At 35.9% G+C, this 25,052-nt stretch overlaps 1 protein-coding gene across 2 annotated transcripts in view; it reads right to left on the bottom strand.

Moving 5' to 3' along the window:
- The window catches only part of SRBD1 (S1 RNA binding domain 1), a 231,295-nt gene that overhangs the window by 9,946 nt on the left and 196,297 nt on the right, over window positions 1-25,052 (bottom strand). For both annotated transcript variants that reach the window (XM_063648752.1, XM_054475213.2), the window contains exons 17-19: window positions 20,149-20,255; window positions 18,733-18,909; window positions 14,508-14,687 (exon numbers count right to left, since the gene is read on the bottom strand). In XM_063648752.1, the coding sequence (XP_063504822.1) occupies window positions 14,508-14,687; window positions 18,733-18,909; window positions 20,149-20,255 (464 nt within the window). The remainder of the gene's footprint in view (window positions 1-14,507; window positions 14,688-18,732; window positions 18,910-20,148; window positions 20,256-25,052) is intronic.

The raw sequence follows: 25,052 nt of genomic DNA, 5'->3' as shown, positions 1-25,052 counted from the left end.
TTTAGCATTACTGAATAAGAGTAAACATTTTTTAAAGTGCCATTTAAAAAGTCCTGAGACAGAAATCTTCTAAAAGATTTAGGATGATCATCTTTTCAGAAGTAGTTGAACAGTGCTCATATAGTTACCTCAAAGTATCTAAGATCAGTGAAATAATAACCAATGCCATACACAACCACAGTGATTATGTAGCTTTTCCTATTTCAGAACCACTTGCTTTATACTGTGTAATTATCATATAATTTAAACAAATGTACGTATACCTCTAAATGAGTATGAGTATATAAAAATAGGAAAGGTGTCGTGTACTGAAATGTTGCTATTATTGCTCCAAAGACATCTAAACTGTTGTAGGAACTGTCTTAGAAATAAATTTACAAGTGACATTGAAAAATCAGTCTTCTCACATTTTGAAAAATAACAAACCATTACCCTCCCAAAAGAGAACCAGAAAAAAAAAAAAAAATCAACAACCCAGTATTATGCAGCCTGATCACCCTCTTTCCTGTGAGTCTGGTTGTCTCACACACCCTGCCATTCCCCTGCCCAAATGATAAAGATTTGCTAAAATCAAGGCTCTTCAAAGGAACATGACAAAATGCTGAAACCAACAAAAAATAATTTAGAAAAGCATACTCAGCTTTATTCAATAAACGTTTATTTACTGTGGAGGAAGGCTCTATGAAAGACAATAGAGCCTTTGCCTTGAATGAGCTTACAATCTAATTTTAAGTAATGACAGTATAAAAAAAGTCTTCCGCTTATATCTGCTCTTTTAGAGGTAGGACTTTATGTGCAGACAAACAGATACTTTGAAAGTGCCCAGAACAGATTATTTCATTTAATTCTCTCAAATATTTATTGTGAATGTAGATTTGCTGATAGGAAAACAAAATCTCAGAGAGATTAAGAGACTTGCCCACACCTGACATCATAAGGCAGTAGTAGTGAAGGTAAAAGTTATAACAGATTACATCTTCATTAGCATGCCTACCCTTTTACTTTGGGAGATTTTCATGCAGACAAAAGATTTAGATCTCTGATAAACCTTGGCACCCAGGACCACTGCCTGGGAGCAATTTCTTACTATTTTTTAAACCAAATTCAAAAGGAAAAAGCTTTGGCTCTTTTTGAATTTCTGAATAAGAGTTGGACAAAATTAAGTTAGTGATTTCAAAGGCTACAGACTCTCTACAGCTCAAAAACACTGTGTTTAGAATTAATATAATTTAATTTACTGCCTGTAAAGCCATAATGTGGATTAGTGTCTGTGAATGTTTGAAAGAAGAGGGCAGATTAAAAAAGTAGTATTTAAAAACATACAGGCTCATGGTGGAAAAGCTGAAATTAAACAGACCTTGTACCACTAGGGAATAAAGCCTATGTATCAGAGGTAGAGGACTCTTCCTTGGGAAACAGCCTTTTTACTATAAATGCCATACTGTCAAGGAATCCTCCTACCAAAAAATTTGAAAATGCTTAACATCTGCCATTTCAATAAATCCCTAGTTGTCCTCTGAATGGGCAAAAACATTGTTATTCCATTTAAAGAGTATACAACTGAGGTCAAAGTAACTCGCTTATGGTGACACTGAGAATCAAAAGACAGGCTAAGATTAAAATCCATAGTTAGGCTGGGAGCAGGAAGGGCAGGAGGAAGATAATGGGAAACTAAATCAATAACCTACTGAGTTTCAGGCTCCAGACTGAGTGGTCTAAACTTGATGAAAAGAAAAAAAGGAGAAGGACAGGCAAATATTTTGAAGATGGAAGAGGCTGAAGCAAGCACAATTTTGACTGGCCGGCAACTCCCTCACACTCCTCCTTCATTGGGTACTAATAGGTTACTCAAGAAACACAGGAGAGAAACCAGCATTTTCTCCAGTCTCAAAACCCAATATTAATATTCATTAACAATGTTAAATGTCTCAAATTACATCCAGATCACAGGAAAAAACAACTTTTTTCCTTGGGGACCAACCATTGTAACTCTCCCCCACTCCCTCCAACTACCCCCATTTCTTTTATGGCTTAGCTTAGCCCCTCCTCAATCACAACAAAAATAACAGCAATAATAATCATATTAACACTAGCTTACTCTGTCCAGGTGCTAAGTATTCTACATATATTAATTAATATAACCCCATGAGATATGGTACTATTATTACGCACATTTAACAGACAAGAAAACCGAGGTATAGAGAGGTTAAATAACATTCCCAGTTCAAACAGCCATGATTTGAATCCAGGCAGTCTGACATTTCACTGCCTCCAGACTGAGCTAGGGGAAAGTTATATCAAGTCTCAGGTTCTTGATCTTCCTAGTTTCCTCTACCAGCTTTGCCAGAAACCTCATGTGGGCTGTGTTTTGGAACAGTGTGTAAGACATTGGATATGACAATCAATCCATAGCCTGATCATCTAATTCTCAAGTGGGTGAATTTTTTTCACTTTTCTCATTTGTAAGGGCACTTTTGAAAATACGAATGTTACCTCTTGGGAACTATAGTAAGATGTTTAGGTTTTAACTACTAACAACAACAACAACAACACACAAAACTGGGCCCAGTGGCACACACATGTAGTCCCAGCCACTAGGGAGGGTGAGGAGTAGGGTCATTAAGCCCGGGAGTTTGAGTACAGCCTGGGCAACATAGACTGCTGCATCTTTAAAAACAAAATTCACTTTTAGCAATCTGTCCACTTAACATTTTTATATTTAGGTTTGGCCTCTCTTTTATAATGCTATGTCTTTTTATAAGGCAATCTAATATTGTCTAGCCATAGCTCTATTAGAAATTAATGTAGGATAACTAATTGACACACATCTTACATTATCATTTAGCAAAAGCCAGGAACGAGTCTTTATGCCCTGCTGCCAATTCTTAAAAGGCAAGTCCAAGTTCAGAAAAATTTGGGCTTTTTCAAATTTGCAAATAATCTCTTAGGTCTGTTTACCTAATCATCATTTATTATACAGCATTTGCAGTTGGATTTCTTTTCAGGCAAGTTTCCCACAAAGGAACATGTTTTTATCATTGCAGGAGTTAGCTGGCATGCCAATGCAGAATGAAGCTGTGGTGAATTTTAGATGTGGGGAGGTGTGTTAGACATATTCAGTAGGCTAATGACTCACCTGTCAGAAAAATTGCAAATTACGAGTCATGGGTCTTCTGGTTGCTCATAGTGAAAACTCTGAATATCAAATCTGTGAAGAGTCAACGGTTGCTGTTTGTTTTTTAAATAAAACCAATGTAAACTCTTTGCATTACAGTCAGTTATTAGTTAGAAGACTTCTTTGCTGGGCAGTAAGCTCGGGTTGGAGGGAAGGCAATGAAGACTCTGAAGGCAATTCTCAAGGAGCAGTTCAGAGATGCTAAATCCTTGAACAGGAATGGGAAAGAGACAGAGACTGAGATATGCCCACTCATTAAGGGTCTTCAGTAGAGGCCATTCTTCACTATCTGGCTTGACTTATTTTAGCTCCACGGCAGGGAGCTAGGCAGAACCTTTAAGGGCCCTCCCCCAATCTCAACTACTTTTTAGCTCAGGGCACCAGTTAGGATCCTTTATATTCATTTATCTCATGACGGAATCCTTGTGTATCTGTTGGGTTAATCTACTTTTGGTTCTAAAAACCTGACACAAGTTTTTAGTAAATTAAAGAAAAACATTTTTTGGCTTTTGTACAGAAGTTTCTTCCCTCCCCAAATAAATATTCTGCTATGTGATTATTCCTGTCCCAGACCTGAATTTTACATTCACGGCTGTCTACTCTCTGATACTTTTCAACACTGTTTGTAAGGGTCACAAATAAGCACATCAGCAGAAACAAAGGAAATCCTATAGTACAAATATCTCAAACAGGTATTGATACAAATCATTCCTTGATATACATTTACCTGGTCCATTCCAATGCTACTGCATGTGATATTCCTGCTACACAGGCTGTTAACCACTTATAGAAACTAGTATTAGAATTCCTCCCTAATGGGAAAAAATTGAAATAACAAATACTAGCTAATGCTTTATCAAAATGAGTGCCAAGTAACAGTCTTGACATTAAATTTCCTGATATTTTTCAAGTTAAATCAAGAGCACAACCACTTTCAAGCTTAACTATCTGGAGTGAATCAAATTCTTAATGCAGCAGATTCTCTGGGAGAGTGCCAGGTCTCACTGTGGCACATACAAATCAGCATCATCTGCAGCACCAAGCACTACTCCTGGCACCTTATTCAAGAAAAAGAGGAAATCGGATACCTGCCTTAGCTCTCTGCATCAACCCAAATGGTAGGACAAAAACAGAGGGGGTAGTAGTGGGGAGAATAACCCCTAAATAGGCTGTTTCTGGGTCTCATTCTACTAATATAGCAGCAATTTTACTTATGGTTTATGGTACACAACACAACGAACTCACACACACAGACATGACAGTTTCTGGATGACGACAGAAAATGGTAAGAAATCCTCTTTCACGGTCTCTAGACTTTTAGTCTGCAAAATCTAGGAGGGCCTTGGCCCTGGATACAATGCTCTGTGAAGGCAAATGGGATTCAGTTGGGGAGGTCTTGAAATTTTTTCAATCCACAAGAGATTCTGGAAGAAGTACTTACACAATATGTAGGAAAGGCAACGTTAGGAAAGGATGATCTATGTGTTCTACCAACAATTTTGTTGATACAACCGCATTGACCACAGCCAGTTTAGATTATGTGAGAAAAAATACATGAATTAAAGTAAACCTAAACATTTCATTTTGTTCTCCTGAAGTTATCAGTTCCTGAGTAGTTCCCTTCCTCAGTGTTCTTTTATGTAGTCATCTTTCATTATTAATTTCTATCATTTATTTTTTCTTCAAACATTGCCATATCAGTATTTGTCAGGTGCTAGGGATAGAGAGGTAAAACAGGCTCTTATGATCCACGTCCTATTGGAGCTTACAGCCAATAATTATAAACTAACCTGAAATTTAATTGTCACTAGCTTAGCAAATCTGGTGCCAAACTTTCAGATGCATTATTTATTTTGCAGAGACAAGGACAACTGAAGAAGCTCATGGCTTTACTATGATATTCTACTATGTTATACTCCTTTTTGACCATCTGAGCCTATTATGAGTAAGTGGGGTATGGTGGAGTAACCAAGGGGTACATCAAAAGCAGCTTTTTAATGAAAAAAATTAACATTATTTTTCTTGCTTTTATGCAAGATGTGTCTTAAGATTCCTGATCTCTAAGATCAGTTCAGTGTTCCCCATATTCTTCATATTCTTATTTTAATATTTACTCTGAATTTTGTTGATGATTTTATGCATCATTTAGAACGTGCAGAGCACTGTGGCAGGGGCTGAAGAATATAAAAATGAATAGAGGTGGTTTATGCCCTCCAGGAGCCTCCCAAAGTAGGAAGGATATAACTTATACTCACAGACACCATAACAGAGGTAAGAAATTAGTAAATGCCCTTAGTGAAGCATAAATGTTGTTCAAGGAGAAAGATCTCATTTCCAGCTAAGGATATCTCGTCAGATCAAAGATGATTTCAAGGCTCTAACTGAGAAACTGAAAGGATGAACTGAAATAATCTGAGATGAAAAAGATTGTAGTTGAAGATTTTGGGGAGAGAGGGGTTCAGATTTAAGCATGTTAGGTTTGAGATCTTAAGTAGGCAGATACAGTTTGGAAGAGTGGTTTGGGCTAAGAATATAAATTTGGGAGTCATGTGCTTATAATAGTCCTTGGAGCCATAGGACCAGATGAGATCACTATGGGAGTGATCGCTGTTTAGTTCTTTAACTTTTCCCTTTTCCACTCCCCTCCAATACAGTGAGTTTCCACTTCATCCTCCACAGTGTCTCTAGTATTCATATTATTTTTGCCGTTTGTAACCAGTTACTAATTTTCATATCCTTCATCCAATCTTTCAGTAAATCCTATTGACTCTACTTTTAAAGTATATCCAGAATCTGAACACTTCTCACCATGTCTTCTGCTGTATCATCTGGGTCTCAGTCATCATCTTTCTCTTGGATTACAGCAATTAGTTTAACTGGTCTCCCTGCTTCTACCACTGCTCCTTACAGTGGACTTAAAACAGCAGACAAGGGGATCCTTTTAACATATAAATCAGATCATATCACTCTTTCAGAACTACAGTCAAGCCCCTATAGTAGCCTCCCAGTGCCCTTTTGACTCAATCTCCTATTTTTCTCTCCCTTGCTCACTCTGCTCTGGCCACATTGGCTGCCTTGTTATTCCTTGAACATGTCATGCCTGCTCCCACATTCGAACCTTCACACTCTCTGGCTCCTCTTCCTGGAACTGTTTCTCCAGATATCTGCACAGCTAACTCTTTCCTCCGTCAAGACTTTTCTTAAATGTCACCAAGTCAATGAGGCCTATGATGACTACCCTACTTAAATTTTCAAACCCTTACCCACAATCTTGGCAATCCCTATTCCATTACTCTGCTCTTTCCCTGTTTCCCACAACATTTTATCACACTGTATAATTTATTTATTATGCTGGTTGTATACTGTGTCTCTTTGAGAGCAGGGATCTTTGAATGTATTCCAAGATTGCATAACAGTACTTGGAATATGGCAATCATTCAAAAGACTTTTTTAAATGAAAGATTCTGTCAGTTCTAGCCTAAGTTAATGGAAAGAGATTCATGCCATTAACCATTCATTACTGAGCCTTTTTTGTTTGTCTTGTTTTTGTGTGGGGCTAGTAAGGACTGATGATAAGAGAAGATGGAGTTGTAAAAGGAGGGACAAAGGGGGGTGGTACAAGTTTCAATTTTAGATACATAGAGTTTCCATTGCTAAGATACTCATGAGAAAATCTCTCACAGACAAATGGAAAGGTTGGGCTAGAGCTTAGAAAGGCCTGAACTAGGGATGTTAAGACATAGGATTTGAATTATATAGTCAGGTAAGAGATACAGATGGTCACGTGTATGAGTAGAATCATCCAAGGGAGCAAGTAGAACAAGTAGAAAAGATGATGAAGGTCAAAAGCTTGAAGAATATATACATCTACAGGGCCAGAGGAGAAAGAGAAACCAGAGACAACATAAAAGTCATGGTAGAAGGTCAGTAAGCTGATAGTATCAAATGTGGCAGAACGGGTAAAAGAGTTAAGAATGGAAAGAGGTGACTGGTCATTAGTTGAGAGAATAATTTCAGAAGAGGGGTAAGGATAGAAGCCAATCGTAAGGGACTGGGAGAAAGCAGGCAGAAAGAATTAGAGGCAGATAGTTCTGAGAGGGTCAGCAATGAAAAGAAGGAGTGATGAGTTAGAAGGTCTAAGGGAAAGTAAGATAAAAGGTGGCCACAGCTTCTAGCTTTTCGGAAGTGAGGAATAGGGAGACCCCAGCAATAATACCTCTCTGACCAAAAATGATGAGAAGAAGTGAAGACATTAAAGATATGAGACGGTTATAAAGCTTTATAAAGCTATTATAAAAAATCTTATTCATTTGGCTGCCAGTCCCCCACCCCTCACATTTAGAGGTGAGGCAATTAAGACACAGAAATCAATACAATGGGCAAGGTCAGGAGTCCTCAGCAGCAACCTGGCAGAAGTCAGGGTGGGGAAGGAAAGAGAATCAAGACATGGAGGAGCAGTGTAGGGAAGGATGGGGCAGAAGGAGTAAAAATACAGAGACAATCTGAAGACAGGATTGTAAGGTAGTTTTGAGTTTTTTCAGTGAGGTAAGAAGCGTCACCAGGTGAATGTTAGAAGACAATGAAACAAGTAAAAGGAATTTAGAATAGAATGGCTTCAAAGAACTATTGAGGGAAAATCTATCTGTGGCAACAGTGTAGAGCAATACTCTAAATCCCATGTTCCCCTTATATCTTCTATAACATAGGTTCTCTTGCCATATTTAATTGACATTCTACCTCCATCCTCTTGCTGAAAACCCTGCTCTGGCTCTAGGATGAACATGCTACTCCTGCTCTGTACCATACTCCTCTCCTAAAATAAGACGGCAAACACATGCCTCATATAAAAAACATGATGGAAGCGAATTATTTTTAGTGGAATATTCTTCAGGAAATAGCATATCTGCAGCAGAACAGCATAAAATTCTACATACTCTAGAGAAGAATCCATTTCCTACATACCCCTTAATAAAATAAATCGGCAAAGTTTCATTTATTGGACGGGGTAATGTTTCCTTGAGAGAAAAGGCAGTGTCAAATTTCAGCCACGTGATGATAGAGTAACACTCAAAGACAGCGTATTCCAGATACTCTTTTTTTTTTTTTTTTTTTTTCTTAAGAAGCACATGTAACACAAGCCCTGTTACTTTTCTGTGCAGAATAATACATAGAGTCTTTAGGGTACAAATACCTTTAATTGGAAAGACCATTATGATTTCATTAAAATCTGGCCGCAAGCTAGCTTTTTCATTGTAGCCTAGTTAAGAGCTCAAGCTTTAAAGTGACATAGATCCAGTTCAAATCTTGGTTCTACTAGCTAAGTTAGCTTAGGCAATTTACTTACCTATCAAAGACTCTGTATACCTGAAGAAGTGGGAATAATAATAGTACCAACCTCACAGGGTTGCTGTGTGAGGTTTAAATATGATGATGCTTCTAACATGCTTGGTAATGAGGAAGTAGTCAATGAAGGTTGTTTATACTGGACCATTAACTATTCCAAAGCTAGCCTGAGCTATATATTTCTGTCTCCAATCTTCTAAATGCCTCTTTCTACAGAATGAAAGTTTTAAAAACCTAGCCTAAATGTAACCTTCTGCATAAAACTTTACAAGATTCCCCTATCTGGAAATGAGTTATTTTTCCTGGGAACAATCTTTGTGCTTCACAAAGGGTACTTTCTAATTGTTCAGCACTATTGTGATATCTGTGAATGTAAGTTTTATCCTCCCCAAGGAATTATTAGGCTCCTTGAGAGCATAATCACCTCTATTCATTTTTATATACTTCAGCCCCTACCACAGTGTTCTGTACATTCTAAGTGATGAATAAAGTCATCACCAACAAAATTCAGAGTAATTATTAAAGTAAAGAACACAAAGAATACGGGGAACACGGAATTCATCTTAGAGATGAGGGATCTTAAGACACAACTTGCATAAAAACCAAAAAAAGTTTTAGTTCATAACAATTAAACATTCATACTTCAAAAACATAACGTTATAAGCAGATATAAAAGGTAAACAAGTAGAAAAAAATGCCAGTCCATATAACAAAGGGCTTTAATATTCAAAGAACTCATACATAAATAAGGCCTTTAAAAAATTATATAAATAATAAATAAGAACAAAAAAGTTGACTTTCTTTAAACCACTAAATAACTCAGGCTATAAAATATAATCTCGATTTTCCTAAAAACAAATATGAGACAGACTATCATAAACACGAAAAGAAAGACATAATCATGTTACATTTTGATGTATTTATGTGGGTGATATTATGGAAGGGTGACATTAAAGCCATTTAATTTCCAATAGTTTTCTGATACAACTAAAACATGAAATGTACTGCAACAAAAATTCTTTTAATAGAACTGAAATCAAACCAATGATGACCTAATCACATCTTAAATGGGCCTTTTTCTTCCCTGGGAAGACACTTGTGTGAGAATATATAGAGTATGAACTACCTATGCTGAGTGATGTTTAAACTAAGCGTACTTGACAGACAGAAATTGCTATCACAGTTCCAAACTGGATAATGGGGATGGCAAGATAAATTGCTAATTTCATCTCTAGATTTTACACTTGATCTTAGCCAAAAGGCTGAAAAGCGATCATCTCTAGGTTTTAAAGGTCAGGAGTTGGACTGCAACAGAAGAAATTTCCCACTAAACAGTTCACAAATACCCTCCTCCTGAGAGACAAGCTTAGTCCCAAAGGAAACAGACAGAAAGGTGAAGTCACTAGCAGGGCATTTATATTTCACATGCAGAAACTGGACCACATCAAAGTTGAATAAAAAAGTCCTGTTTACAGGAGAAATTCAAGATTTTTCAGGTTTGAACATTGCTGATGGCATTATAAATCAGTGTGTTACTTGGGGATGTATTTCAAGAGCCACAAAGACTTTTAAGCCCTTTGGTAGAGTAATTCTACTTCTAGGAATCCATCATAACGAACCACTATTAGCACTACTATCACTAAAATAAGTTACAGTTCAATCAGTTGATGAAACATTATCTAGCTTTTAATGAGAGGGGTATGTAGAAACAAAAAAAAAAATGTGTTTACAATAGAAAGCAAATTAACAAAAATTGAAAAACTTCCAAACCATATTATAACTAGATTATGGAAACAAACAAAAACATACATTATAACAGATACTGGCCGGGTGCAGTGGCTCACGCCTGTAATCCCAGCACTTTGGGAGGCCGAGTAGGACTGCCTGAGTGCAGGAGTTCAAGACCAGCCTGGACAACATGGTGAAGCCCCGTTTCTACTAAAAATACAAAAATTAGCCGGGCATGGTGGCACAGCACATGCCTGTAGTCCCAGCTACTTGGGGCTGAGGTGGGAGGATTGCTTGAGCTCAGGAGGTTGAGGCTGCACTGAGCCAAGATCACACTACTGCACTCCTGCCTGGGTGACAAAGTGAGACCCTGTCCACATCCCCTCCGATTGATTCTCCCCCTCCCCCCAAAAAAAGATAGTGATTTGCACAGAACAAAATGATAATTTAGTCTCCATGTACACCTCAGAATTACTGCAAGAAGTCTATGAATCCCTGTGCACATATGCACCTTCTCTTCAAACACTAAAAATACAATTATGGAACCACAATATTTTTTTATATTAAAAAAAATCAGAACCATGGCTCAAAGTTGAGAACAAGACAAGGATATCTACTCTCACCATTCCTATTCAACACTGTACTGAAGGTCCCGGCCATTGCAATAGGCAAAAAAAAAAAAAAAAAAGAATAAAGAAAAGAAAAAAAAGAAGCATGAAGATTAAAATGGAGGAAGTAAAGTTTAATATAGTTACTGATGACATAACTACTTATATAGGAGAACTTAAGGAATGTACAAATACCTAGTAGAACTAGTAAGTTAATTTAACAAGTCTGCAGGATATAAGGTTATTATACAAAACTCGTATTTTTATATATTAGCAACAAACAAGTAGCAGCAAATTTTAAAAACTCCATTTACAATAGTGTTGAAAAACATATAACACATTTAATAAAACACATGTAAAACCTGTACACCGAAAACTACAAGACATTGCTTAGAGAAATAAAAGAAGACCTAAATAAATGCTGACATAATAAGTTCATGGACCAAAACACTTGATAAATATTATTAAGACAGCAATATGACATTTTTTTGTCTCTAAAAAAATAGAGGTAAACCACAAACTGGGAAAAATATTCATGAATCATATATTTGACAAATTACATTTTTATATATGCAGAATATATTAAAACCCCCAAAACTCAATAATAAAAGGGCAAATAATTCAATTAGAAAATGGCCAAATAATATGAACAAATATTTCACAAAGAAGATATAAAAATGGCTATTAAGCACATTAGAAAGTGTTCAGTGTTGCCAGGGAAATGCAAATTAAAACCAGATAGATCTTTCCACACACATTAGAATGGCTAAGAACAACCATCACCACCTAACGTCATATGACAAAAATGAAAGGTAACCAGAATTCTCACGGTGAAAGTGTAAAATGTGAAATGGTATGACCAGAGGAGTTCTAAGAAAACTGAACTTTCATCTACCTCATGACTTATTAATTCCTCTCCTACGTATTTTTCTAAGATAAATGAAAACAAAGGTCAAAGGCAACAAAAAAACTGTGCAAGAATATTCACAGCAGTTTTACTCAGAATGGCCAAAAACTGGAAATAAGCAAGGTTCATGTCATATTGGGAAATACATATCGGGCTTTCCTCCTGTTTCCCTGCAAAAAGCTCCTAAAACCTTTGGAATCTCCAGAGTGATAGATAAGAGTGTCTTTTGTATGACACGACTGGTAGCTGGGGTCCCCTAGATAGCTTCAGGATAGGGGATGGTCACCAGAAAAACCAAACAAGTGACTAGAGGAGTTGTCACTTTCAGCTCCAGACCCCCAACCTCCAGAAGGGGAGAAGGGCTGAAGGTTGAGTTGATCACTAATGGCCAATGATCCAATCATACCTATGTAATGAACCCTACTAAAAACCCAAAAGGCCTGGATTCCAATGAGCTTCTAGATAGCTCAACACCTGGAGGTTCCTAGAGGGTAGTATGCCCACGTAGAAGTTCCATATCCTTTCTCCCATATACCTTCCTCCTATACCTTTCCCTATACATCTTCTTCATCTGGGTGTTCATCTGTATCTTTTGTAATATCCTTTATAATAAGTGGATGAACATTAAGTAGATGTTTCCCTGAGTTCTGTAAACTGGCAAATTAATTGAACTCCAGGGTCATAGGAATCCTGAAGTTATAGGTCACAACCAGGCCTCTCAAGTTGGGAGCAATCTTGTAGTACTGAGCCCTCAACCTGTGGGATCGGACACTATCTCCAGGTAGATAGTGTCAGAAATTAACTAAATTAGAGGACACCCAGGTGATGTCTGCTGGATAATCTACTGCAGAACTGACTGGTTGGAGGGGAGAAATCCCTACATATTTTGGTGACCAGAGGCTACGAAAGTGTTCTATGTTGTACTGAGAGTAGACAGTATAAAAAAAGTTTGGTATTTCCTGTATCTCTTAGATTTCATTAACAGGAAAATAGATAAGCTGTGGCATATTCACAAAATGGAATATTACTGAGCAATAAAAAAGAAGCTACTGGTACTTGTTACAACATGGATAAATCTCTAAATATGATGCTGAAAGAAGCCTCACACAGATGAGTACAATTGTACGGTAGAGGGAGAAAACTAATCTTTGGCAGAAAAAAATCAAAACAAGTAGTTACCTCTGGGAGGTTGGGGCAGTAACTGATTGGAAGAGGTATAAGGGAACGTTTTCAGATAATAGAAATGTTCCTGATCTCAACAGTAGTTTGGTTACACAGAAGTAGGTATTTGTCAAAATTCAGCTAATATAAACTTAAAATTTAATTGTTATGTAAATGTGACCTCGAAAGAAAAAAATTGTAAAGAATTATCAAATTGTAGTTAATTACATGAATGCTCAAGTATTTAGTGCAAAGTGTACCAATGTCTGCAACCTTCTTTGGAATGCATCAAAAACATAAGATGGGCCAGGTGCAGTGGCTCACACCTGTAATCCCAGCTCTTTGGGAGGCCAAGGTGGGTGGATCACTTGAGTCCAGGAGTTTGAAACCAGCCTGGACAACATAGCGAAACTCCATCTCTACTAAAAATACAAAAAATTAGCCAAACCGTGGTGCCGCACACCTGTAACCCCAGCTACTTAGGAGGTTGATGCGCAAGAATCACTTGAACCCAGGAGGCAGAGGTTGCCGAGATCACACCACTGCACTCCAGTCCGGGTGACAGAGAGACCTTGTCTCAAAAACAAAACAAAACAAGACAAAAAAAAGTAAGATGGATGGATAAGTAGATGGATATGTGGAAAAACAGAATAAAATGTTAATGATAAAATCTAGGTGTGGCTATATAAGAATTCACTGTAAAAAATTTTTTTCCAATTTTTCTGTATGGCTAAATTTTTTCATCATAAAACTGTTGGGGGAAACCAGGAACTAGTTGGATGTTGACAGAATATTATTTTTTACTTCTTTTTTCTAAGTTTTCTATAATATACTATAGTCTTTTTAAATATTTTTAAAAGAAAGCAAATTAATGACATTTACTAAAATAATCAAATATAAGTGATTTTAAAACAAAAATCTCATTTTAGATTCAATAAAAGTTAAAATATTCTCTATATTTATTATACTGTCATATAATTCAGTAAGAATCTTTAAAAAATGTCATTATGTAGCAAGTCACTGTTTTTGAACTAATTAAAAAAATTTAAAGCTAATTAAAATGCTATTAAAAAGTTTTTTCTTTTCATGCCTTAAACTTCCCTTTTACTCAAAAACATCCCCCGTGTCATTCTGTTAATGTATACTCACTAAAAGTACATCATTTCTTAGATTTTAAGATTTTAATAACCAATAAAGATAATATTACTTAAGAAAGCTGAGTTGGCTGTTTACTTTCAAAAGGGTTTTATCTTTAGAAAAGCACAAGTTTTATGCCAGGTGCTAGTCAATTGTGTCTTGTTAATTTCCAAAACAAACAGAGGGGAGTGCCATGCAATTTCCATTACATACACTTCACCATTAGTATCAGGGTTTATTAGCTTGACAATGCTCCAGGAATAATGGTTTCATTCCTCACTGAAATAAAATAATGTGCCACATAACTCAGCAATGCAGAACTTCTGAAAAATGTTGTCACATTAAACACGGTCATATTTTTCAGTTTCCATTATGCCAAAACAAAGGCCATTTGCTGTAAAGAACTCACTCTGGATATGGAGAATTCCCACTTGGGCCTCAGACTTACCTCATTGCTATGTCATATGATTCTGGATGAATACAAGTTTTGTCCAAAGGATTTGGCTTCAGTAAAACATTCGCTACAGTTTTGCTCTTCTTTTTGCCCTGCTTCTCATTTGTGACCTCAACATCTGCTGAAGATGTCACAGCAACTCCTTGAATTTGGCCTGAAGTTTCAGTTTGCTGACTATATAAAACCAGAAAAAACCACATTTACAAAAAGGGGAAGGTTGGGCAGAAAAGTCTTCAAATTAAAATGTGCTTACTTCTCTGTCATACAAATATGCAAAAACAGCAACCAGATTTTGACCTTTCACTTCATAGAAACTACCACTTATCTGTTTAAATCACTGGGAAAAGGGCTTTCTGTTACTTAAAGCCAAAAACATTCTTAACTGGTTGTCTGTATAATTGCCATTCTAAGAGAGAAAAGAGGAAAATGTAGGGAAACAAAATAATAATATTTCTCAGAGCTAAGAAAAACAAGCTCTCAAAAGAATCTATTGAGTGTTAGAACAGGATGAATAGAAAAAGACTCATACTTGGCTTAGTGCAGTGGCTCACGCCTGTAATCCCAACACTTTGGGAGGCCGAGGCAGGCAGATCACCTGAGGTCAGGAGTTCCAGACCAGCCTGGCCAACATGATGAAACCCTGTCTCTACTAAAAATAAAAAAAAAATAGCTGGGTGTGGTGGTGCATGCCTGCCTGTAGTCCCAGCTACTTGGGAGGCTGAGGCAGGAGAATCGCTTAAACCTGGGAGGCGGCGGTTGCAGCGAGCTGAGATCCTGCCACTGCACTCCAGTTTGGGCAACAGAGGCAGAGACTGTCTCAAAAAAAAAAAAAAAAAAAAAAGGAAAGAAAAGAAAAGAAAAAAAAAAGACTCATACTTGACATATCATGGATAAACTTTACAATATAAATAATCTTTAAAATTCTAAAAGGCTTTCAAGAGAGAAAATTAAAACATTAAAAGGATCTGGAATCAGACTAGCATCAGATTTCTCACTGGCAAACATCACTTGTCAGAACATAGTGGAACAATATCTTAAAGGTTCTGAGAGAAAATGATTTTGAATTTAGAATTGCATACCTAGTCGAATTAGCATTCAAGTAGGAGGGCAAATTGAAATCATTTGCAGGTATGTAAGGACTTAAGTATAACCCATGCCAAGCTCTAAAAGAATTTCTTAAGGATTAATTCTAGCAAAAACCAATAAATCAAAGAAAAATGATAATATGAACTACAAGAAACAATGTGGAAAAAACTGATTAAATTAAATAAGTGCTCATGAATGATGTAAATATATATACATTATGTGTATATATACATATATATACATATACACTATATAGTATATATGTAGTATGTATAGTGTGTATATAGTATGTATATACACACACACACAGTGTGTATATGTATATATATACACATTTAAAAAACAAAAATATACATCTATAAAGATATATTTTATATATATGGAGTGTGTATATATAGTGTGTATGTGTATATGTATATACACACGTTTATACACACGCATATAGTGTGTATATGTATATATAGGTTAAAAAACAAAAATATACATAAAAATATTTTTATATATGTATAAAATATATAGAGAGAGTGAGAGAAGGGGAGGGGAGGGGAGGGGTGGGGAGGGGAGGGGAGGGGAGGGGAGGGGAGGAGTCTGAAACTAAAATCCCAGATCGTCTTATCATGGGAGGTAGAGAGAGTTGAAGAGAGAAATATTGGGAAGGATCCTGTTTCTAGTCTTCTCTAAGAGGCCAGAGACACCTATTAACTCCAGAGGTCAGTCCAAAACCAATTTAAGGATGATCATAAGAATAGAAGATGTACAACTTTGAAATCACTAAGGAGAGATAAAGATGAGATGGGAAAACAAGGAGAGAAACAGAAAACTTATTAACTGATAAATCTAATAGCGTAAAAGGAAAAGAAGAATCAGAAAGCATGATGGAGGCAAAATACATAGGAAGAATAAGCCCAAACATATAAATAAATACAACAAATATGAATGTATTAATAACAGATTGAGTAAAACCACAAAATCTAGCTATGTGTTTCTAAGAGCCGTATCAAAAATTAAATGTCACAGAAAGTATAAAAATTAAAAAAAAAAACAGGCATATACAGTAACATTGCTAGCAAATAAATTTCAAAGCAAAAAGCATTAAATGTGGTAGCAATATTCCATTCTGAATAAACCTATGAACTATTCAGGAGATGTAACAGTCACAAATCTTCAAGTACCTAATTATCAGCTGGAAAAGTACAAGGCTTTAAAACAAGCTGAATGTTCATCAATAAGACACTGATTAGACTAAATTATAGCCCATCCATACAATTAAATATTATGCAGACAATATAAAGAATAAAAAATTAGAAATCTATATGTAATAATTTGGAAAGAGATCCAGAAAACTGAAACAAATAAAGCAAGTTTCAAGTAGTTGCAGAGCCTGATCCCTTGTGCATACATTTTTAAAATAATAAACATATACATACAAGGTGACATAACTGTAAATTTACTTTCTGGAAGCAACATATAAGAAACTTTTTCAAGTGAGACTTGAGAGGCATCTTTTACTTTTTGTTCTTTTTTTATACTGTGAGTTTTTTGGTGTTTTTTTGGTTTGTTTGTTTTTGAGATAGATAGGATCTTGCTCTGTCGCCCAGGCTGGAGTGCAGCGGCATGATCTCGGCTCACTGCAACCTCCACCTCCTGGGTTCAAGCAATTCTCCTTTCTTAGCCTCCTGCGTAGCTGGGATTACAGGTGAGCACCATCATGCTCAGCTAATTTTTGTATTTTAAGTAGAGACGGGGTTTCACCACATTAGCCAGGCTGGTCACAAACTCCTGACCTCAGGTGAACGACCACTCCTGGCCTATGCTGTGAGTTTTCTAATCAAGTGTTCAAAGAACATATAAACTAACAAAAACAGAATCATTTTATCTTCAATTTTTTTCAATTGTGACTTCTAGGTTTCGTGATCTATTTAGAAAGAATTTCCATCACTCTAATGCTCTGCAAGATTTCCCCATGTTTTCTTCTGGTGCTTTTACAGTTTTACTTTTTTTGACATTTAAGTCTATGATAAATCTGTAATTTATCTGGGTATAGGAGTGAGAAATGGGACTATAGCTTCCTTCACACATATTGAATTACTGGCAGTTGTCATAATATCATTTGTTAGATAATTAATCAATTTTACCCTACCATTTGAAATGCCACCTTTACTACAAACTAAATTCTAACTATGTTTTGGTGGATTTCAGACCTTATTCTGTGCTATTCCTACATCAAAAGCGAACTGTTTAATTTCCACAGCTTTATAATATATTCTAGTGAGGCTTAATCAGTGTTTTCCAGAATAAAAGTTATCTTCCATATGACCTCTATTATAATTTTGTCAAAAGAAAAAAGTCCATATGAATTAACCAGGTAGTCCCAAAGTAGTAGATATGTAAATGTTCTTCTTTCATGATTATATCATGCTAAGAAGTTCATCTAACAAGCTTTTGTGCTTTCAGGATTAGAAAATAAAGAAATTTAGCTCTTGATCCACACAACTGATAATCAATGCTTTGGTCCATTTTCAGTGAGGAGGGAGTGGGGAAACACATCTATGCTTAGGGAACAGCTATGTCAATATAAATGGTCATTTTGAAGTCACCATTGTCACCTCATCTTGTACCAGTCCTTCCCATTTGCTGTGCCCTAATTGTGTGGGCCTTTGCCTCATTTCCTGAATACACCAAAGTTGGTCCTGCCTTAGGACTGTGCACACTTAGTGTTCACTTTGCCTGGAATGCTCTCTTTCTGATCCTTGGATGGCATTTCATTCAAAACTCTGCTCAAATAAGTTTTCAAAAAATAACGAATCTAAAGTAGTTGTATTACTCCCCTAGGACAGTGTCACATATCCCTGCTTTAATTTTTATAGCACTTCTTGCCATCTGAAACTACTAATTTTACTAGTTTGCTTATCGTCTGTATCACATGTTAAAATATAACTCCATGAGAATCCGGAATTTGCTGACTTGCTCACTGCTGTATTCCCAATGCCTACCAAAGGACAGTCACTCAACACTTACTGAATGAAGGCATGAACAACAGACACTTAGAATTTTACACTAATCAGTGGTAGGATAGTTAACAGTAACAAGAGAGGAGGTTGACAATAGAATCAAAGTGTATACTTATAATCACCTGCAAAATGTTTGGATATAATCCTGGTTGATTCTAATGAAGCCAGCACACTGTTGGAAGGATTTTGGGCCCAGCCCTTTCACTTTCTTCAGCTGTTCTCGGTTGATAAAGGGTCCATTTTTCTCTCGCCATTCAATAATATTTTTGGCCCTGTTGGCATTGAGTCCTGCAATATGCCTAGAAAAAAAAAAATAAGCAAACTGAAAAAAAGATCTCATCTGAAAAGACAATGACATAAAACATTTGGATCATAAAAACGACTGCAATGACATACCCTCATACGTCTAAATTAAGTTAATCCAAAAGGGAGTTAAAAAAAAAAAAAAAAACGGAGAAAAAAAGAGTTGTGCAAGAGGAAAGAAGGAAAACAGAATACAAAAATAATGACAAAACCAATAGCTGTCATAAAGATGCTGGTAAGAAGGCTAACACTGATGCAAGAAAAAAAATGTTCCTCAGTTTTTCTATACTATTCACATTCCTTATGTTTCTGGATAAAGTAATAATTTTGCCTATTTTTTTCAGCATACATACAAAGTGAGTTAGAAGTTATAATAGCTACGACTGTATTGTACTACCTTTTTTGTGTGTTAGCCTGTTCTCAGTAATATAGAGCTGAACTACAGAAAGGCCCTTATCTATAATTGTCATGGTTAGTATAAATTATATATAAAGGCTATATCATTAGGTAGTTTGCTTGGTGTTAAAAGATTATTTCAGAGAATCTCAACTCTATTATGAAATTCCATATATGAAATCATGAAATGTTTGTAGATGTGTTAGAAAATCAACAACTTAAAATGTAAGGGATAGTTTCTGCTATACCTGTTTCAGTGAAAAAGGTCCAGATCAGGGAATTTCATGCTGCATTAGCAGACTTGTGTAATAAATGCAAAACTGTGAACAAAAAAGCAGCTCTTCTAAAACCACAGGGGAAAAGAAGATTATATAGCATGTGATTATACTATGATAACAATTTTGACAGGTTTCTTGTGGAATCAGGGTAAAAATATGGTAACCATACCTTGAACGCTCAGAATTTATCTTTTGGTTACTGCCAGGTTTGACAGATGCATGCAAGAGGCTTAACTAGTGAAAAATCTCTACTCTCATGTGGTGGGAAACAGCTCTTTTCCATGTTAACCTTATTTAAATTCTATTAGCAACACTAATGCACTCAATGGTTACCATATGCTCTTCACTTTAGACCTGCAATATTAAAAATGATAATGTGAATTGTTATAATTCTTTTCTTAAATGATGTCTTCCCCTCTGATTACTTAAAGCAATGTATAAACCCATAGATGTTCTATACTTGACAACTTTATACATGTGTTCCCTTCTTCTAGCCGAGTTTGGACTGGATAGCCAGTTAAACTCAAGATTCTGTGATCTTCAGCCACATATTTATCTCACCTTAACAAAACTTCTGAACAGATGTTAATATCCACTCCCACAAAGCTGACACATTCTTCTACAACACTGTCCAGTGTTGCCTTGAGTAAAGTCTGGGATACGTCATGCTGAAAAGACAAAGATCAAATATCAAAAGTGAAGGAGATGTAGTTCTTGGACTATTCCATTACTCTGCCTATATTACTGGTAGTTAGCTAACACACACCATGGTAAATTTCTTCATTCCTCTTAAACACACTGTTAGCAGAATTAAGCTGAAGTCAAGGCATCTGCGGCTTCTTACTCTTTAAGCTATGCATATATACCTAATTTGAATATAACAGTACCAGTATTTTTCCCTTGCCTGAAATTGTGCCCAGAGCAGTGGTTCTCAAACTTAAGCTTGCATTAAAATCACCAGTATGGCTTGGTAACACACCCACATCCAGATTCCTGATTCAGTAGGTCTAGGATGGGGTCTAAGAATTTGCATTCTAACAAGTTCCCGGATAATACTGTGGCTGCTAGATCACAATGAGACATGGTCTCTATCATTCATGCACGGCTTTATAGTGTTATGGAGAAGAAAACATGTTATAATAGGAAGCAGTAAAATAATAGTAAGACAGTAAATCAAACTCTTTCATCAAATTGAAGACAGTACTGTTTATATGAAGCACCATTTTATATAACACTAAGGAAGAAAATAGTCAATTAAACCATGACACGTGCTTTCTTTTTGCTTAAATTATTTATTTATTTTTTAAATATTGAAAGAGCTCTTTAGGCTTATTTAGAAACTGTAAGAACCGTATATCATGTACAAATAAGAAAAATATAAGCAATCTAAACTGGCTAAGCTATTCCTAAAATTTCTTCACATTCAGTGTTCAACTCTTCTGATCACTTTTATATTCAAAATCATAGGTGTCAAGGTTTTCCATGCAGTATTGTTTTTTATACTATCATGATCCTTGATAACGTAGCATTTCTTAAAAGAGCAATCCTCTGTTGTCTCTGGGACTTTCTTTCAAGCTTCAGATGCTCATTCTTACAAGTTTTGAAGATAGTAGCACTATCTTAATCTTTTTATTTTATTTTCTTCTTCTTCTTATTCTCCTTTAAGTTCTAGGGTACATGTGCACAACGTGCAGGTTTGTTACATGTGTATACGTGTGCCATGTTGGTGGCAGCACTATCGGAATCTTAACAGAGGGTATTAACAGCGACAAAACTCCTATTCTTTTCTGAAAGGTCCTTAAATGGTTTATTATTCAATGGTTTGTTAACTAAAACAGTGAAAGGTGTGCAGTTCAGTCATGTCTCTAGGATTAGCAACCAAGTTCATGTGGAAACTACACCATGATTTACCACAGGGACAACAGCAACTGTAGGACACCATTAAATGTAAGCTGCATTCTGATTTCAGAGGTATTAAAATGTCAGAAAATGGCTGGGTGCGGTGGCTCACGCCTGTAATCCCAGCACTTTGGGAGGCCGAGGCGGGCGGATCACGAGGTCAGGAGATCGACACCATCCTGGCTAACACGGTGAAACCCCGTCTCTACTAAAAATACAAAAAATTAGCCGTGCACCGTGGCGGGCGCCTGTAGTCCCAGCTACTCCGGAGGCTGAGGCAGGAGAATGGCATGAACCCGGGAGGCAGAGCTTGCAGTGAGCGTAGATCGTGCCACTGCACTCCAGCCTGGGCGACAGTGCGAGACTCCGTCTCAAAAAAAAAAAAAAAGTCAGAAAATGAGCATCTTACAATTGGTGAAATGCAATATTTTAAAGTATTTGTTGACTAACTGAAGCTAGGTTACAACAATGAATACATTTGATGTTACTCATAATTCTAAAATTAATGATCTGTGGGACAGGAGACTTCTCTTTACCCAACCAACATCAAGGAAAACAAGGAATATAATCTAGTAGAGTCCTCAAGTATTGTCATTACATTATTACCATTTAATAACAGCAGAAGCTTTTGTTCTGGAAGACTGAAGGTACAGGAACACTTCTGTATTTCAGAGATAACTTACTGGTAACTAGCCAGGCTGCAGCTAAAAATTTTGGATGTCATTTAAAAAATCTAATAAGCAAATATCACCATGAAAAAGATCATAAAGTAAAACCTTAGATCTTACCGAGAACTTGGTTACTCTTGAGCCACAGCTTTTAAGAAGCTAGTCTTTTGTCTAAGCAGATGAAAAGCAGCAAAACGAAAAGGGAACTTTTTAAAATGGGAGGGTAGGAGATAGTATGACAATGTAAAGGCAAGCACAATGATAGCAACAAGAAAAAATATCTGAGGAACACAAAACTACAAACAAACCGGAAAAAGGAAGAATAACCATTGAGAGCCATTAGAATAAGGGAAACAAGTTGATACAGTACTTCCTAGCACATCAGATGCTCAGGACAGCTAAATAAGTAAGCTACAGTCTCTGCAGCAGATTATTTTGGTTGCCTATCCCAACCTCTGGTTGTCAACCCCTTCTCCTCCTTTCAAAGAGAAGCCTGACCGTGTGTCTAGCATTTATCCCATTTCTGCAAGGCCATATGCTTTGGAAAAGCTGGTCCCACCTCCCACAGACAATGGTGACTGGTTAAAACCCATGTTTTTCAAACTGAGGGTTATGATCAATTAGTGGATCATAAAATTAAATCAGTGACTTGCCACCGGCATAAAAAAATAAAGGAATAGAATAAACCACATAGAGCATATTGCCTATACCCTTAACATCGAATGAACAATAGAATGAACAATGCAGCCAATTGAGACTATCATGTGAGAGGAATACAACATAAATTGGTCAGGAATAGGTATTCGGTTCACTGATATCTCATTTGATCTTCTGACATGGATGGTCAATTTGACGATAATGAAAAGGTTAAAGAGTAACTGCAGAGTTACAAGCAAAGCATGTGAGACGTTTATCTATTGGCAAAGTGCTGATTCTTTCAACCAAGTTTAGTTACAAACTTTCAGTGTATTTTTCAGAAAGAATGTTATTGAGTATAAAATTTTTCAAATTCTCAGCAACTGTAATATTTTAACTGATTTAATATAAGCAGTCCTTAAAATGAATCACTCTATACTCAGAAGAAAAAAAGATAGTGAAGTAAAACCTACAGAGGCAAGCCCAACTACCAGATTTGGAAGTGTTGATAGTGACAAAATTGAGAGAAAATGTTGACTCCAATCAGTAATCTTTGACTTGACTTGAGCCACGTTTTATATAGAAAATAATAACCATAAGACTTTAAAATAAGCTTGATTTAAAACATGGTTTTATAAATGTGCAAAACAATAAAAATGACGGACCCCAGATGTATTGTTGGTAATGATATTCTTGTAGATGACAGTGTTAAAATAAAACTTCAAACTTAAAAAACAAAATCACTTGGAACACCCCTACCACAGGGCTAAAATGAAAACAATGGAAAATACCAAATATTGATGTGAATGTGAAGCAAATGGAATGCTCAAATGATAAGTGCATTTTAGGTTAGATATGCAAGGCAAGGCAGTTTAATGGAGGATTTATTTTATATGGTTTAAATGTAACTTCACATAAAATTAAATCAGATATGTTTACACAATGCAAAAATGCATTATTGTTCCATATACATTAAACCAGATACATGGTAAGAGAATAAAAAATGGACAAATTACTAAGAACACCAAAATTGCCAAAACTGACTCAAGAAGAAATATAAAATCTGAACAAACCTATAAGTACAGTCAATAAGTAATCAAAACTCTCCCAACAAAAAAAAGTTCAGAACCATATAGTTTCATTGGTGAATTCTACCAAACATTTCAAGAACACCAATCCTTCTCAAACTCTTTAAAAAAATAGAAGACGAGCCAATACTTCTTACCTATTCTATGAGGCCAGCATTACCCTGATACCAAAGCCAAAGATACCTCAAGAAGAAAGAAACCTACAAACTAATATTTCCTATGAATATCAGTTCAAAAATCCTCAACAAAATACTAATCCAACATTCCAACAGCCTATTAAAACATACACAACATACATATAATGTATTCAGTATGTATGAACTTAAGAACCAGACTCACATTGTTTTCATTTTAAAACAATCTCTCTTGACATTTTAAAATTTTAACTTTGAAATAATTTCAAATTTAGAAAAGGCATGCAAGAATAGTATGAAAACTTTATTACCCTTCACATAAATACTTCAGCGTATAGTTCCAAATAACAAAACATTGACTTACATACCCATAATACAATTATTAAAATTAGAAAACATACTGATGTAATAATATCACCTAACATTCAACCCATGCTCAAATCATCAATTTTCTCAATTTTTCTTTACAGCATTTTCTTCCCAATCCATAATTCAACCCAGGATGACATACTGCATTTAGTTGGCTCATACTTTGTGCTAGGCAGCTTCCAAGACGGTTCCCAATGATCCTCAAATCCTGGTATTGATACACTTGTGTAATCCCCTCCCACTAAGTACAGAACTCATTGATGAATCTCATCTGAATAAATTATTATTAAGATTGTTTTACTACTCACAATGACCTGTTTGTGTAAAAAGGTATTTTTAATCTTGACTCAAAATTTGAAAAAAACGGCTCAACCATGTACTATATATGCTCATAGCATTGTCCTCATGTATTCCAGACTGAAAAAAATTCATGAACAGCCCATATCTATACATAAAGTTAAATCTGTTCTAAATTTTTGTATTTAGGTATCAAAAACCTATTTAAACATAAGTAAAATAGCATTTAACTTACAATCAGTAGTAAAGGTAAGCATTATTTTGAGAAACTTATTTTGAATTACATTTAATTGTATAAGAGAGACATACATATACCCAAACAGAAGTGATGTGTGATAAGTGTCCTTGTCATGACGAAGTAAAACTTATTTCCT

The sequence above is a fragment of the Pongo pygmaeus genome, chromosome 12, assembly GCF_028885625.2.
Source record: "Pongo pygmaeus isolate AG05252 chromosome 12, NHGRI_mPonPyg2-v2.0_pri, whole genome shotgun sequence".
NCBI classification, from domain to species: Eukaryota; Metazoa; Chordata; class Mammalia; order Primates; family Hominidae; genus Pongo; species Pongo pygmaeus.
The sequence above is the reverse complement of the archived record's forward strand: the minus strand, read 5'-3'. Positions and strand labels throughout refer to the sequence as shown.